At 39.3% G+C, this 14,117-nt stretch overlaps 1 protein-coding gene across 1 annotated transcript in view; it reads right to left on the bottom strand.

The window, feature by feature from the left end:
• CENPF (centromere protein F) overlaps window positions 1-3,832 on the bottom strand; it is a 38,621-nt gene extending 34,789 nt beyond the window's left edge. The window contains exons 1-3 of the mRNA XM_050314666.1: window positions 3,699-3,832; window positions 3,230-3,434; window positions 1,830-2,026 (exon numbers count right to left, since the gene is read on the bottom strand). Of these exons, the coding sequence (XP_050170623.1) occupies window positions 1,830-2,026; window positions 3,230-3,391 (359 nt within the window). The 5' untranslated portion in view covers window positions 3,392-3,434; window positions 3,699-3,832. The remainder of the gene's footprint in view (window positions 1-1,829; window positions 2,027-3,229; window positions 3,435-3,698) is intronic.
• Window positions 3,833-14,117: the final 10,285 nt, after the last annotated feature.

The raw sequence follows: 14,117 nt of genomic DNA, 5'->3' as shown, positions 1-14,117 counted from the left end.
TGGTAGGAAACACACAACTTATATGCTCTGTTCCGATACTGCACACTTTGAGAAGACGATGCATACCTCATGAAAACAGAAGGCAATACACTCCACTCGACAGCGTAGTTTTCATGTGTTCCATTTACATCACCACCCAAAACACCACAGCAGACCACGAACTGGAGGGACTTTTTGTGAGCGTGAAGAGTTACAAGCCCACCCAACGAAACCATATAACTAGTTTGGAGGCTACATAGTAACTGTCGTCCTCCTCATCCAGCACAGGTGGGTAAGACAATAGTTCCAGGCTGTAGCCCACCGCATTAGTGACTCCACAACTTGCCTATCCATTTTCCCCTCTTTTACAGCACAGCACCAAGAACTCCTCTCCCAGTGCATTGTCAGTTGGTATGAAGTGGCAAATTATGAGGTACCAGCATAACACAAAACGCGGCCAAATACAAAACCCACAAACAATTGACAATAACAAGCTACATGCAGTAACTGCTGATCTTTTGTAGTGGACAGCTATGTAAAATAATATAACAGAAGGGAGGGAACTCAGCAAACTGAACTTAATTTTGGGAATAGATAAGTGGAACTCATATCTTTGTCTCACAATCTCTTTGCCCAGCATTTGGCAGGAGATACAGAAAACATTAGTGTGGTTCTATCAACCCCAATCTCTCTAGATTCTTTGTGGATGGATCCTCAGCAACTCCTTGCACAAAGTTGGTGTTTCCACACGCCACAAATTATTTTGTTGTATTATTTCTCACAGCAGTCAAATACTTCAACTATTCTTAGTTTTCCCAAAAAGGGGCAAAGGGAAAAAAGAAACCTAAACAGGAAGACCAACACAGCTTCCTCTTTATTTGCTTCTGTTAGGACATGTATGAGGCATACCACGCAAAAGTTGAAGGAAGCAAATAAACTTCAGGCCCCGAAAAAAATGCAAAACAAACCAGAAAAACTGAAACCCACCAAATCAAATATAAAGACCCCAAGCCATCAAGAAACCTGGTATACCAGACTTTCTTCTCTCTGTGGCAATAATTCTGCATTACTAATACCAGGACTATGGTTTATTGCATAGGCAGAACACTCAGCCTTATGACACACACAGTTTCAGAATCCTTTTATTCAAGAATGGAAAGTGCCTCTAATGTGAGAGCAAGTTTAACAGATGAAAGCGCTCCCTTCACTGTGGGCAAGTGCTCCACTTGTGTAGCACCCTTAGCTGAGGGATGGTAGATGTGTCCGCACTACAGAAGAGTCTTTTGTTGTATAAATTCCATTCTACCTCTACAGACAGTACACAAGACACCACTTTACCAAAGCAACTGGATTCTGCGAGTCAGTCACAGTCCCATTACTTTTGGTAGCTTCCTCTTGGACTCCAGTAGATGTTCATGCCTCCCTCTTTCAGTGCTCATATTTTATTGGTAGACTTCACCTTACAGAGTGAATTGTCCATGTACTTTCCTTACAACTCCAAGTTCTTTGCAGGTTACTTTTACCAAGTGTCTCAGTTGTGCTAGTTTTTTTGTTGTGTTTTTTTTTTTTTGTTTAAAAACAAAATATCACAGAATGAATGGCTATTTTCACATGACACTGCAGAATTCCCTTGAATTAAACACAGAACTACATGTACTAACTGCTTCAAGTGGTACAAAGGTTTATGTAGAAGTTTGTATATGTGTGTGCATGTATAAAAAATATTTTGAGATTCACAAAATCTGAATGAAGTATGATATGAAACTAAAAGACCATAAAAGACATATTAAACAATCAAAACATGTCAAAATAACCACTGTACATAGCTTAGAGACACAGAAAGTCCTCACCTTTTCAGTTCTTGTTCTAGCCTTTCAATGTCTTTCTTGCTGGAATTCAGCTGACCTGACTGAATGTTGACCTGAGATTCTTTTACTTGAAGATCATGTGAAATTTTCTGCTTTGCTTTCTCAAGACTATCACACAATTCCATCAAGCTCTGGTTTTCTCTTTTTAGTATTGCAGATTCATTTTTTTCATTTTCAACCTAGTTGGATTATAAAGACATCTTTGAGATTATAAAGTCCTCTCCATCCTTCTGTGCAATTACAATTATTTTAGTAACACAAAGTATATATAGCGTTATTTTCTTCCTAACATTTCAAAATTCTGAGAGCTCTAAAAACCTTCAGATATACACATTGTTTAACTATTTTCAGGTGTTAAAAAAAAAAAATCACACATTTCCTAAAATTCAACTCAGTGACTTTAAAATTTTGTATTTATTGACTAGACACAAACTCATCAAAAAATCCATCAGCCCATAAAAACTAATAATCATTGTACAGTCTTTGTAAAGTGAGCCAAGAGGGCGGGTCTCATCTTTGGCACAATGTTATTCTTTTGACTGAGAAATAGTGAGTATTATCTGCTGCTTCTGAGAGTTTTAAAGCTCCTTTTTTGTTTGGAGAACACAGCAGTTCCTTGGAATGGTTGAAGCAAGTACCTGGAAACTCACGGGGAAGAAACTCAAAGAAAACTAAAATGCTTAAGAGATTGGCTAGAAAGCTGTAGTAACCTGAAGTAAATAAAAGGCAACCTTTGTAAATCACCTCTGAGCTGCAGTCAAATATTACAAAACAAAATTGAACCATATGGGTCGTGGTTGTCTGAAGCATGGCAGGATGCTGGCCAAAGTCTCAGGTTTCCTGGTCAGAGGGCTAACAGGGTAGAGTCAGATGAGGTGTAAAATTATAGCCCTAAAAATGAAAAGTAACACCAAATCCCAAAACCCCAGTCTCTACAGGGGAAAAACCAGGGAATTACATAAACCAAGTAGAAGATTATAGGTATCTGTGGTCAAGGTGAAACAGGAAGACAATGCCAACTGTGCAGCTTTGCTACCTAAAGCCGGCCCCCTCGTTATCAAGGTTTTTAATAGGCATAACAATTAAGAATTTATTTTCCCAGTCATAAAGAGCTGTAGGAAAATCTCAAAGTAGACGTAAACACGTGGAGATGGACAATCATGCCAGACAGGAAGAAAGAATTCTATTAACAATCAATGAGAACTAAGCAAAGGTGAGAATATGATGAGTATGAGGTAAAATGAAGATAACAGTTAATAATTTTAAGCTACCTTTCCGGTCAGTCAGTGGGAAGAAACAAAACACTAACCCATCCCCTAACAACAGCCAGATAATAAATCTTTATAACTGCATTTGGCATGGAAAATAGCATTTTAGGTTACCTTTTTTTTCTGTTTTTGCAAAGCTGCCTCCAAAGTCTCTAACTGGTATTGTCTTTGCTGACGCTCCTTTTTAAGCTTATCAACCTGACTTTCCAGCTCATGGATCTTCTGAAGGACTCTGGGGGAGAGGCCTTCTTTCCATTCCTCCACAGCCCAGCTCATATTGACCAGACTCTTGCTTCCAACAAAATGGGTAGTACTATGCCTGAAACACAAAGACAGCTACAATTAGACCTTCAAAAAGATTAAAGAAGCTTCATTTTTAAATTAATTGAATTTTTAAGGTTAGCAGCAATTAGAATGCAGCTTTCCACAACAGTGCAGGCTTCCTGCTCTAAACTTCTAATATTAGTACTTTAAATAAAGCACCAACTTAAAATGTTAGGTCCTATTTTGACACACTTGTACGCAGTTAGGGGGGAGACTTTGAAACCTCTCTTTAGTCAACCTGCAACAGTGGGGTTTGTACCTTTACAGCTGTATTTCGGAGAGCTTCTCTCCACGCCTTCAATCGATGCTGCAGAGCGAGCGCCGCTCACGCCGTGCTTCGGTGGCGTCTCAGCCTGGCGTCAGCGACGCTTTTTTATTCCCAAAAGCCTTTCCCAAGCAACGCGGGTGAAACTGGGAGCACCTCAGGGTAACTAAAACTACAGACGACGGGGGATGGACGGGCCGAGTCCAGCCAGGACCGCGGGGGCTGCCTGTCACCCCCAGCCCTGCCCCGAGCGCTCGCTCGCCTACTCACTCACTGTTAAATGCCGCCCAGAGCCCGGCGGCAGCGAGCCAAGCCCCAGCGGCCGATGTCGGTGTCGGTGTCGGTGTCCGTACCGCTGTCCGTACCGCTGTCCGCGTCCCCCGTCCCGGCTCCCGCCGCCCCTCAAACCCAGCGCCACCGCCCCGCGGCCGTTTGTGCCCGCCCCCCCCACCGCCCTCAGAGCGCTGATTGGCCCGACTGCCACGCTGCTCGCCACGCCCCCATCGCCTCACCACCAATGAGAGCGCTGCGTTGTGCCTCTGGCCCTCGGGAGTGGCTGGTTCGGAAGTGTTCAAACTCCATTGGAGGCGGCGGCGCAGGGGCGTGGCGGTCTCGGAGGCCGTTGCCCTCAGTTGGGCGTGGCGGCTGCGAGGGCGGCGCCAGCAGTTGGGCGGGGCGAGCGGCGGGGCGGGAAGGATGGAGCGGGATTGGGATTGGGATGGGGATGAGGAAAGCGCGGCCGGTTGTCGGCGTGTAACGGTAGCGCCAGGCCTTTATCCTAACCCACTTTTCCTATCCCACAGAGAACGAAAGGTGCTCCTGTGCTATCCCGGTTATCACCCGTTCACTGGGAAAGATCTGAGGAAGGATCCCGAAGCGTCTGCCCCAGCTGCTCCCGAGGACTGGGTTTGTTTTGTGGTTTTTGCTTTTGGTTTGGTTTTGTTTGGGTTTTTTTGAGGCGGTGGAGGTAACTCAGCCCAATATTGCACATTTTCTACCCAGAAATATAAACACATAAAAAAACACTTTTTGTAAGTGTGTTCTGGAGCATGGAATGGAAATGGCAACAGCTAAGGCTGAAGGATTCTAAACCGATTCTAAGCCTCCTATGAACTTTCCTGGGTATCTGTGACTGGCTTCCCAAAGCCTTTGGAGTTCCTCTCCCTGTCCCCCGACCGCCTCTCAAGGGAGGTTCAGGGGGGTCGGATTTTAAGCACAGTGATCCTTTCCATCAGAATCCGTGAATTGTGATTCTATGATCTGATTATCATTCCACCTAATTAAATGTCCTGCTTCTCATAATTACTCCGAGACTATTTACTCAAGCACTGTTCTTTTAATCATCCTTAGGAAACTGAGTTAAACAAATATTCCCTGATAAGTCAAACAACTCATCAGTCGGCTGGTGAGAGCTCCAGTTATAAATAAATATGTTACAACAAACTCACTAGCACATTGTTATAAAATCTCCAAACTATCTCCAGAACAAAACAAGCCATTGGAATGATGGAACTGATCCATCATAAATACCTCTTCACAAACGACAATTAAAAAGAAACAAACCAACCAAAAACCCAAACAAGCTAAAAAATTCCAGGGTGAACTTTGTGCAGGCTGTTCACAGAACAGCAGTGGAGCAGGAACCAGTGGAAGAATGGAAATCCCTCAGCAAGTACTGCCACATAATTTGTGAAAGCTGAGGACCAGTCTGAACAGAAGGGTATCCTCCACAAACAGCAAATGTTCTGTAAGAATTAAATACTCATATGTTATACTGAGTAAGTGTTTCTCATTTGACAGTAACAAATGTTACTTAATCAGTTGTAGAAGTTGAAGAGTTTTCAGTTTCTACAGATGGTATTATACTGGAACCATTGACAGACAGGGAGCCCTAGCGTTTAAACTAGTTTATCGCGATTAATCCCTCAGGGGAGGCTTCAGAGAAACAGCTTCAACTTCCAAGATCAGTGTCATATTTTTTCAGGAGGGTAAAAATGAGTAGAGACAGCCTTCAGGGTTCTTAAAAGGCATTAAAAATGGTGCATGCAGAGCTTTTAAGATGCGGTCTGATTAATATCTGGATAACCGAGGCTAAAATAAAAAGGAACCTGACCACTGTTGTAAACTTAAATATGAGAAAACACTTGTTCTAAAGCTGATTTCTGAAAATTGTCAGGTTTGTACCAGGTTTATGTAGGTAATGATTTACAAATTAATCCTTTCATATTTGGCATCCTTTACTTGACTATTGCAGTAATTAACTATTTAATATGAAAGATAAAAGAACTCAGGAAGAGTACAGAAACTTGCTTTTTCTTTTGTCATATCAACCTTATTTTGTACAGTAGCTTCAGAAATATCAAGATACTAATTATCAGAAGTAAATGTAAGAATAAATATACTAACAAATGTATGATTGAAGTATCAGATACAAAAATAGGTCAGATATTCTGAAAAATTAATAGCAAGTTAAAAAGGGTGTTAATAGCAATCAACAATTTGCCTAACACTTGTAATTATTTTCATTACTCTCTACTGGGTAGAATTCTTGAGGTCTTTCTAAGAGGCTCTCAAAATTCCCTGCTTTACAATTCCCCATGATTTTGAGCAGAGAAAACTACCTCAGTCTTGTGAAGTGGCTTTCTCTGTCCTTGAAATTCCATTCAGTTTTGGCCAAATGTTAAAAATCACCCTTTACATTTTCTCACCTGCATTCCTTACTATAATTTTTGGTATAGGGTCAGAACAGTAAGTAGAATACAAAAGCCACTAAAGGCTGATTGCTACAGCTTGTGTCAGAGCATGCAATGGAACAAAAACAGAAGGGAAAGAAAGGAAAAGAACGTCTGATGAGAAAATCTCACCCTGCTTGGATACTACGAGAAGCAGAAACCAGATGGAGCTTTTCCCCCGTATTCTTCCTTGCCAGACTCAGAATCCATCAGGTAAAGCCTATTTTATGTATGTGTATATATATAAATACATATATACATACACAAACATCAAAGAGTTCCTAAGGAGCTGGAGCAATTCCATTCACCCAGGGGAAAGATAAATAGGCCAGGCACTCTCTGTCTGATGGGGTTTTAGCTTCCTAGCTTCCCTGTTGAGGCACTAGAGACAGACACTCTGCCAGGCTGGGTGTGAAAGAGAAGAAAGATGGATCATTTTCCTTAACCTCACCCAAACTCCACCCAGTACTAAGTGATGCCTCTTGCCTCTGGAATAAAACATTCTCCATCTCTGCCAGCATAGGTAGGTAACTAAGAAGATGGCAGTTTAGGTGTCAGTACTGGAGCTGCAAGGTTAATTCTGCACAAATAAAGCCTAGTGAGCTACTATTGCAAAATAAAACATTTGATTGCTAATACACCCTTAGATTTCCTATTCTTCACAGAACACATACCTTGCTTGGTATAGAGAATTAATGTAAAGAAGCGTGCCATTAGGATGCATACAGAATCTTACACCTTAGATTTTTTAACCATCTTTTGCTGTTAAAAGAGGTTGAAGTTACCTCAGTCTTTTTTTCACAGTTTATTAACCAAAGCAGGGTACACAGCATATCACAGACTACAAACTATAACTTTGTTCCCAAAGGAAATAGGTGTTGCTCTAGTCAGGATTACACTATTTCATGCCTACTAATGGAAACTGCTACTGAAGTGCTGATGCTGACCCCAATGCAACAGTCACCTGAATGAATGTATTAGTGGATAAAATACCTACAGCTGCTCTATTGTTTGGGATTGCATTGGCTAGTATAGCCTACTAAACACTGGTGGAGTGGTTTCCTAGTTCAGAGAAGGCGGCTGAAGTTACGTGGCTTATCTAAGGTGACACAGTGACTCACATACAGGTGCTGGACAGGAACACACAGGTGCAGCTCCTGGCAGTTTAAAACACCTCAAGGTAGTGTTGCCAAATTCCCACCTTTCCTCCTGTATCCCACCTGTGTGCTGCCACTGCTCTCTTATTATGACAATTTTGGTGCTGATCTGAACTGCCAGGTGAGATGGTTAAACAGGCAAGGGGTATTATATCAAGCAAAGACCTTTCAAGTAGCATCAACAGGTATGCATATTTCATCTGCAAACTGTTGCATTAGATAAATGCCTGTCCTAGCTCAGCAGGTGGAAGGGGGATATGCAGGAGAGAGTGGAGAGGGTTGTGGTGGCACCAGTTTAGATGAATTAAAACATTATGTAACAAGACCCTACGTTCCTGAGCTCTAATCCCTATCTGTCATAAATGATGGTAAGAAACCTTCCCACAGTACATGCATTCTTATGTTTTATAACCAGTGTGTTTTACAAGTATAAAGCTATGTTACAGCTTCTACTTTCCTTTAAGTCTCTTACATATTTAGGGTAATTACTCTGAATAATCCTCATCACAGGAAAATGTTCTATGACTTTGCATACAGTGTAGCATTATTGTGATTATTTTAATAATCTACAAACTTCTGCAGAAGTGTTAACCTCTGAATTTCAAGCTGCTGAGCAGTTACACAGATAGACTCATTACAACAAGTAATAGTACAATTATTTAACAATATAGAGGATTGAAAACAAAGGGGCTTCTCAGGTGATGTTGGTAACTGTTGGTTTTAAATGTGAATGTTTTGTTTAACACTTGTTGGTATATTACAAAGGTGGAGGAAGAAAGCTTATACATAAAAAAAAAAGTTTGTTATTTAAGTGCACACACACTGTCTTGACCTGAAGAATGGTTTGCAGCTATAGCAATGAAAAGGTATTATTGTTTCTTCTTCCTGTTCTAAAAGCATTCTTTTCAAACAGTGTGAATACAGCCATTAGCATAATGCTTAAACAACTGATGTGCAGTGAAGAAAATGATAAATAATTATAGTAATTATGTTATGATATGACACATCAAGTCCATATTGTCTAGGGCTTCAAATTACAATTTACTGAACTGTAAATAAGATTGCAACACTTTCTTTTTTTTTTTTAATGGCAATTTCCCCTTCTTTGTAGTTCTGCTGCCAGCTAGAAATGGCGATACTGAGCAAATGTTTCACACTACATATGTCAGCACAAAAAAATACATTCATGATACTATAGTACTGCAGTATTTGTACTGTTATATCTTGTGGGCAATAAATTATCAGGTTTCAAGGGGCATTTGGTAACATGGCAACGTATTTCCTTTATGGTCCATTCCTCTCTGCCTTTCATGGGTCCATAGTTTGCATCCCCTTTGGCCCCCATTTTTGTTAGGATTTGAACCCTTAACCACACACAAGTACATCTATTGTGACTATTGGTTTGTTCTAACTAGAGAGAAAAGCAGCTAAGACATAAGTGTACTACATCTAAACTAAAAGACATGTACCTTTCATAGCCACCTCTGACTCCTTCCATCTTTACCACCAATTTTTGAAAATGAGAAATGTAGAAGATGCTGGTAAGTTAGGTTACCTCTATGTCTTGTCAGGGCTCCCTAGATTTGTTTTTATTTTGGTTCCATCATCATGGCTAGGCTTCGTGAACAAAGATTTGAGAAAGGCTCTACCAACGCTTACTACAAGCATGCTGATGGCTAAAAAGGTGACATCGCTGTCATCTACATGATTTTCTTCAGAAGTCTGAGCTTTGCTTTGTTTGCCTCTATTTTAGGTTCTTGATCATTTATCATGGTTACTCTTGCTCTGCTTATTCTGCAATTTGAACATCCCATTCCTTTGCACTACATATATTAAACTTTTGAGCTTGTACTTTGTTATGATCTGGGATGCACATAAGAATGCAAGCTTTGTTGCTTTCTTATCACTGGTCCCCATTTCAGCTTTTTGCCATCAAAGATGGTTTGTGATTCTACTATTTTTTGAACATCCATATTGCCTAGGAAAGATACAAATCCATGGCCCTTTGGAAACACCAGTTCTGTCAGTGATTGCTTTCACCTCTTTTGCAGCACTGTATTGATCAGAGAAACTCTGAATTTCTATTTCATTCATCCTTATATAAATTCCACCAATGAAGACTGTGTTTGGCATGATTTCTCCTTATGGTGAAATATAACCTTGACTGAATGTTGATGAATGGGTATTACCTCCAAGGCACTTGTACACTGGTTCTCCACATTTGCAGGTATCATTTACCAAAGCTGAGGTTGCACCCACACACTTAAAAATGAAAGAGGTTTTTAAAACAAAATCAATATGAACTTTTCTGAGAAAACAAATTGTGGACAGTCATTTGTGCATTTTTGTTTGTTTGTTTGTTTGCATTTTGGCTTTTTGGCTTTTTTTCCTCAGAGGTGGAGAAAGGCAGTTCCATACAAACTTCCATCACATGGATTGCGCACTGGACTTCATATGGATCTACAAGGGACTGTTCATTATTTGAATCCTTATAGATTACCTCCAGCACAGCTAATTCTCTCAGGTACTGGATACCTTTCCACATGGCGTTCCACCTGCTTGGGCACACTACTAGATCATCCTTGAGAGAATATCCTTCCCTCATGCTTGACAGGAGCCTCCAGACAACTAAAGGACATGTTTAAGACGACTTATCTACAGGTATCTCCTGTTCAGCTTTCAATTCCATTCTCAGTGCAACACTTAGACAAGCTTTTCCACTCACCATTATTGCTGTTGAAAGGTTGTCTTTAGCCATATCAGCCCCTGAGACATGACTGCTTGCCATCTGACTTAATGTGACCACTTGCATGGCTTTAAACACACAATGTGTCTGCAGCTGGCAACCCAGTGTTTAAGGTGACATATTGGTCTTCCAACAACTAAGAATTCATTGGGAGGAAATTCCACTGTTATTTAATATACATGTATTTATTTATTATACATGTATTTATTTATTATAGACAAATATTTGTGACAAATATATATATTTATATGTATATGTGACTTTTATGTCAGTATTATCTGAGAATCTATACTTGCTTTGTATTGTGTTCACCTACTGGCCAATTTTTTGTCAGTTAGTGAAATAATTTAGAATGTCCCCTACACCATTCATGACAAACTACCTCCAGTGTTTCTCTGTGAAGTGTTGGACTAGATAAGACAAAAGTACACCTCCTTATCTTACACTTTTTGTAACCACCTCAACATTACTGCTGTCATTTTTACAAGCAAGCTCTAGAGTGAGTTTTCAGTCACCCAACTAATTGTAGTGAGAAACCTGTCTCAAACAGCCATAGTTTATGAACAACTAACTGAAATGATCCAATAGACTAAATAAGTATAGAAGGAGAAAACAACTGCATTCTATATCTTAATGACTTTGGTTATCACTTGATCTCCTCACCTCTTCCAAGATTAAATGCCAACAATTTTATTTGTCTTTCCTATACATATTTTTGTATTAATTCTTTCCAGGAAAATGTTTGTATGTATTTCAAGTCTTTCCAGAGTATCTAGTGTATCATGTAAATGATAGAATAGAAAATAGTGTTTATGTATATGTTCCACAGAATTCCCAAATTACTCTAACTCAGAGCAAGTTTCCCATTAATTTTGACCAGAAGTGAGAATAATAATCAGATCTCTTTTAGAAACAATATACAGATTCAAAAAAGCTGAGGTACATCTAGCTGAGATTTTGTTCTTTTACAGTGGACTTCACTATTAATTTCAGAAAACCTTAAAATCCAGAGTTTCAGAGTACTGTCTTACCGAGCATGGTCTTAGACCATTTCACAGAGATAAGCAAACATTACTAGTTCAAGTTTCACAGGTTTGTGACAGTACCCAAAACACATTTTAGATTATGACATTAACTCTTTGCTTTCTCAAGAAACCATTTATCTCTAAGTGGCAGCAAAATATTTTCAACTGGGTGCCTGTAGTCAGACACATAGATCTATGCTGAGATGCATAAAGTTCATCAGAAGTAGGCAGCCATAAAAGCACCTACAAGTCAGTGGTATATACTGACTTCAAGGCATGCTGAAAAATTAACATATGCTAAAAGCTAGGGATTTGGTTTGTTGGTTTCTCTTTTCTTTTCCTTTTGTTTGTTTGTTTGTTTGTTTAGGAGATGGCTGCTTCCAGAAATCTGAAGACCTAATACCTAAATGGTACATTCAGAAGTATCCAAATTTTTAATCCATGAAAAAAACTGTAAAAATGTTATTCATTCTGCCATTGGGCTACCCCAGCTTGTACAGCAGTAACACTTGCGTAGTTAGCTATATTCCTCATCCAAAACCCATTCCAAGAAATGCTAAAAAGTTTTTCATTTTAGAATCCTTACTGGAGAACTGAAAAGAGACACAGGTATTAAATAAGTCCTCAGGCAGAATACAACTCTAAGCAAACTAGAATATTCAACACTGCATAGTTTATTTGCACAGATAATCAACCAAGACTTTTTCTGGACTACAAAACTGGGTGCTGGCTTACTTGTGATAAGCTGTAGAGTACTATAACATGTTAGCTCATGCTTGGTGGCAACAGGTTTGTTTTCCAAGATTGTGTAATCCAAATTCCTTTTCTAAGAGGTGATTTTGAGAAGCACTATTAAATGGAATAATTAATGAGAGCACAGCATAGTAGAGAAGTAAAGTTGGTGTTTGTTGTTTTTTTCCTTCAAAAATTAAATGTATCTATTTGTAAAGAATTAATATGATTTTAGGAATGAGAATTTCTGCTAGTGCACTAAGTTTCTGCTTACATTACAATCAGGTCAGTGTACCCAGCTGTAGCACATGACAGAGATTTTAGGAACACAGTTAGGGTCACATTTACAATACAAATCGGGAATGTGTTGCAACTGCATTCTTTGATTTGATTGTAATGTAGATGACTGTAAGGCTAATTAAACATCATCTACTGTTCACAGGAGAAACCACCAGCTGTTGCTTAAGCACAGTTTAAAGACAGTTTTATACGAAACAGGTTATGACATGGTTTCACCAACCAACAAGGACTGAGATTTTTCCATGTTATAACAAGACTCTTAAGCACATTCAAAATATGTTTAATACAGGTTTTGCTAGCAAGGTACCAGGACACTTCAAAATTCATTGCATAGCTTCATAATAAATGTCTCCTGTATTTTGAGATAGATAAGTCAGTTTTCCTCTGCTGATAATTAACTGTTTGGTCAAGATAAATGGTGTTGGGCTTTATCTTCACAAGGGTTTGAGACAATATTTGGGCCTGTCAAACCCACAATTTGGGGGGAAAAAAATTAAATAATATCTCTCTCCCATACATTGCTTTCATCTGAAAATCAAAAAGCACCTTCTTGAGATCACTATCATTATCTCAATTTTCAGACAAGAAACTAAGACACAGGGATGTGCTGCTACATGCCCAAGATCAGACCAAAGACTGGTAGCTATGGTAGTTGAGGTACAATCCTATGTGTCAATAAGTTATTTCCCATTTGTACACAGGTGTTTCTATTTTGTAAAGCATTTATTATAATAATTCTGGTGATAGTGTAGAAGGATCCAGTATAAAAATTAAATTATAACAGAGCAGAGGGAGTATTTTTGAGGTAGAGTCCATAAGTCATTACAGCAAGTCAGTAAAGTCTCTAAATTTAATTTAGAGATGTCATCTTTTCAGAAAAAAAAAAAAAAAAAAGTTGCTGTAAAATGATTCCTTAGCAGCATAGAAAGTGAACACATAGTACTGCCTACATACAATTGACACAAGATTAACCATCAAAATTTTCTGGACAAATTAGAATCAGCACAAGGGTTTGGAACCAAATCAATAATTTGTATCATTTTAACATCCAGTCCTTGAAACAGTTTGAGTAACACCTAGTCTAGTTCTAGTGTTTTATTAAATAACTCCCCAAGTAGCAGGTATGTACTGTTAGTTTTAATCCCAAATTCATATACTCCTGACAGCTCTTGAGGAACAAAGATGTATGTAAAGATTGCACGTTTCAATGGTCCTAGAAAGCGGCAGTATTACCAACAAAACAGATTTGCAGGATCTGGCTATCTCTGGGAAACTTGTTTTTTTGAAGCAGCTACTGCTGCAGTCTCTGATAGTTTACTACAGACACTGATCACTGTGTTAAGTAATGTCAAGAAAAGTAATGAACATCATCATTCCCAGTTTTGGGAGCTTCTCTTGACTGGGTAAATTTGAAATGCATTTCAATTTGAAGAGTCTGTTGAGCTGACCTTGCTCTTGCTGGCAAGTTGTATGATTTTATTTCTTCTAGTTCATTTTATTTCTTCTAAGTGACCCGATCCTGCAGGTAACCAACACACAAAATCTCCCCTCGAAATCTCCCACCTGTCAGCATGTAAATGCTTCTTGCCACATTGTTTCCTTTGTAGTAAAGGTCTCTAAATAAGGTTACTTCACATGCAGAGAGGCCTAAGAAAGTGAAAGCAACCAGCTCCAAAGCAGGAATCTGACTAAAAGACCTCGGGAAGGCAGCACACCACCTT

Source organism: Myiozetetes cayanensis, unplaced genomic scaffold (genome assembly GCF_022539395.1).
Source record: "Myiozetetes cayanensis isolate MyiCay16 unplaced genomic scaffold, myiCay2020 scf2-11, whole genome shotgun sequence".
In the NCBI taxonomy this organism is placed as follows: domain Eukaryota; kingdom Metazoa; phylum Chordata; class Aves; order Passeriformes; family Tyrannidae; genus Myiozetetes; species Myiozetetes cayanensis.
This window is presented reverse-complemented; position numbering and strand designations above follow the sequence as displayed.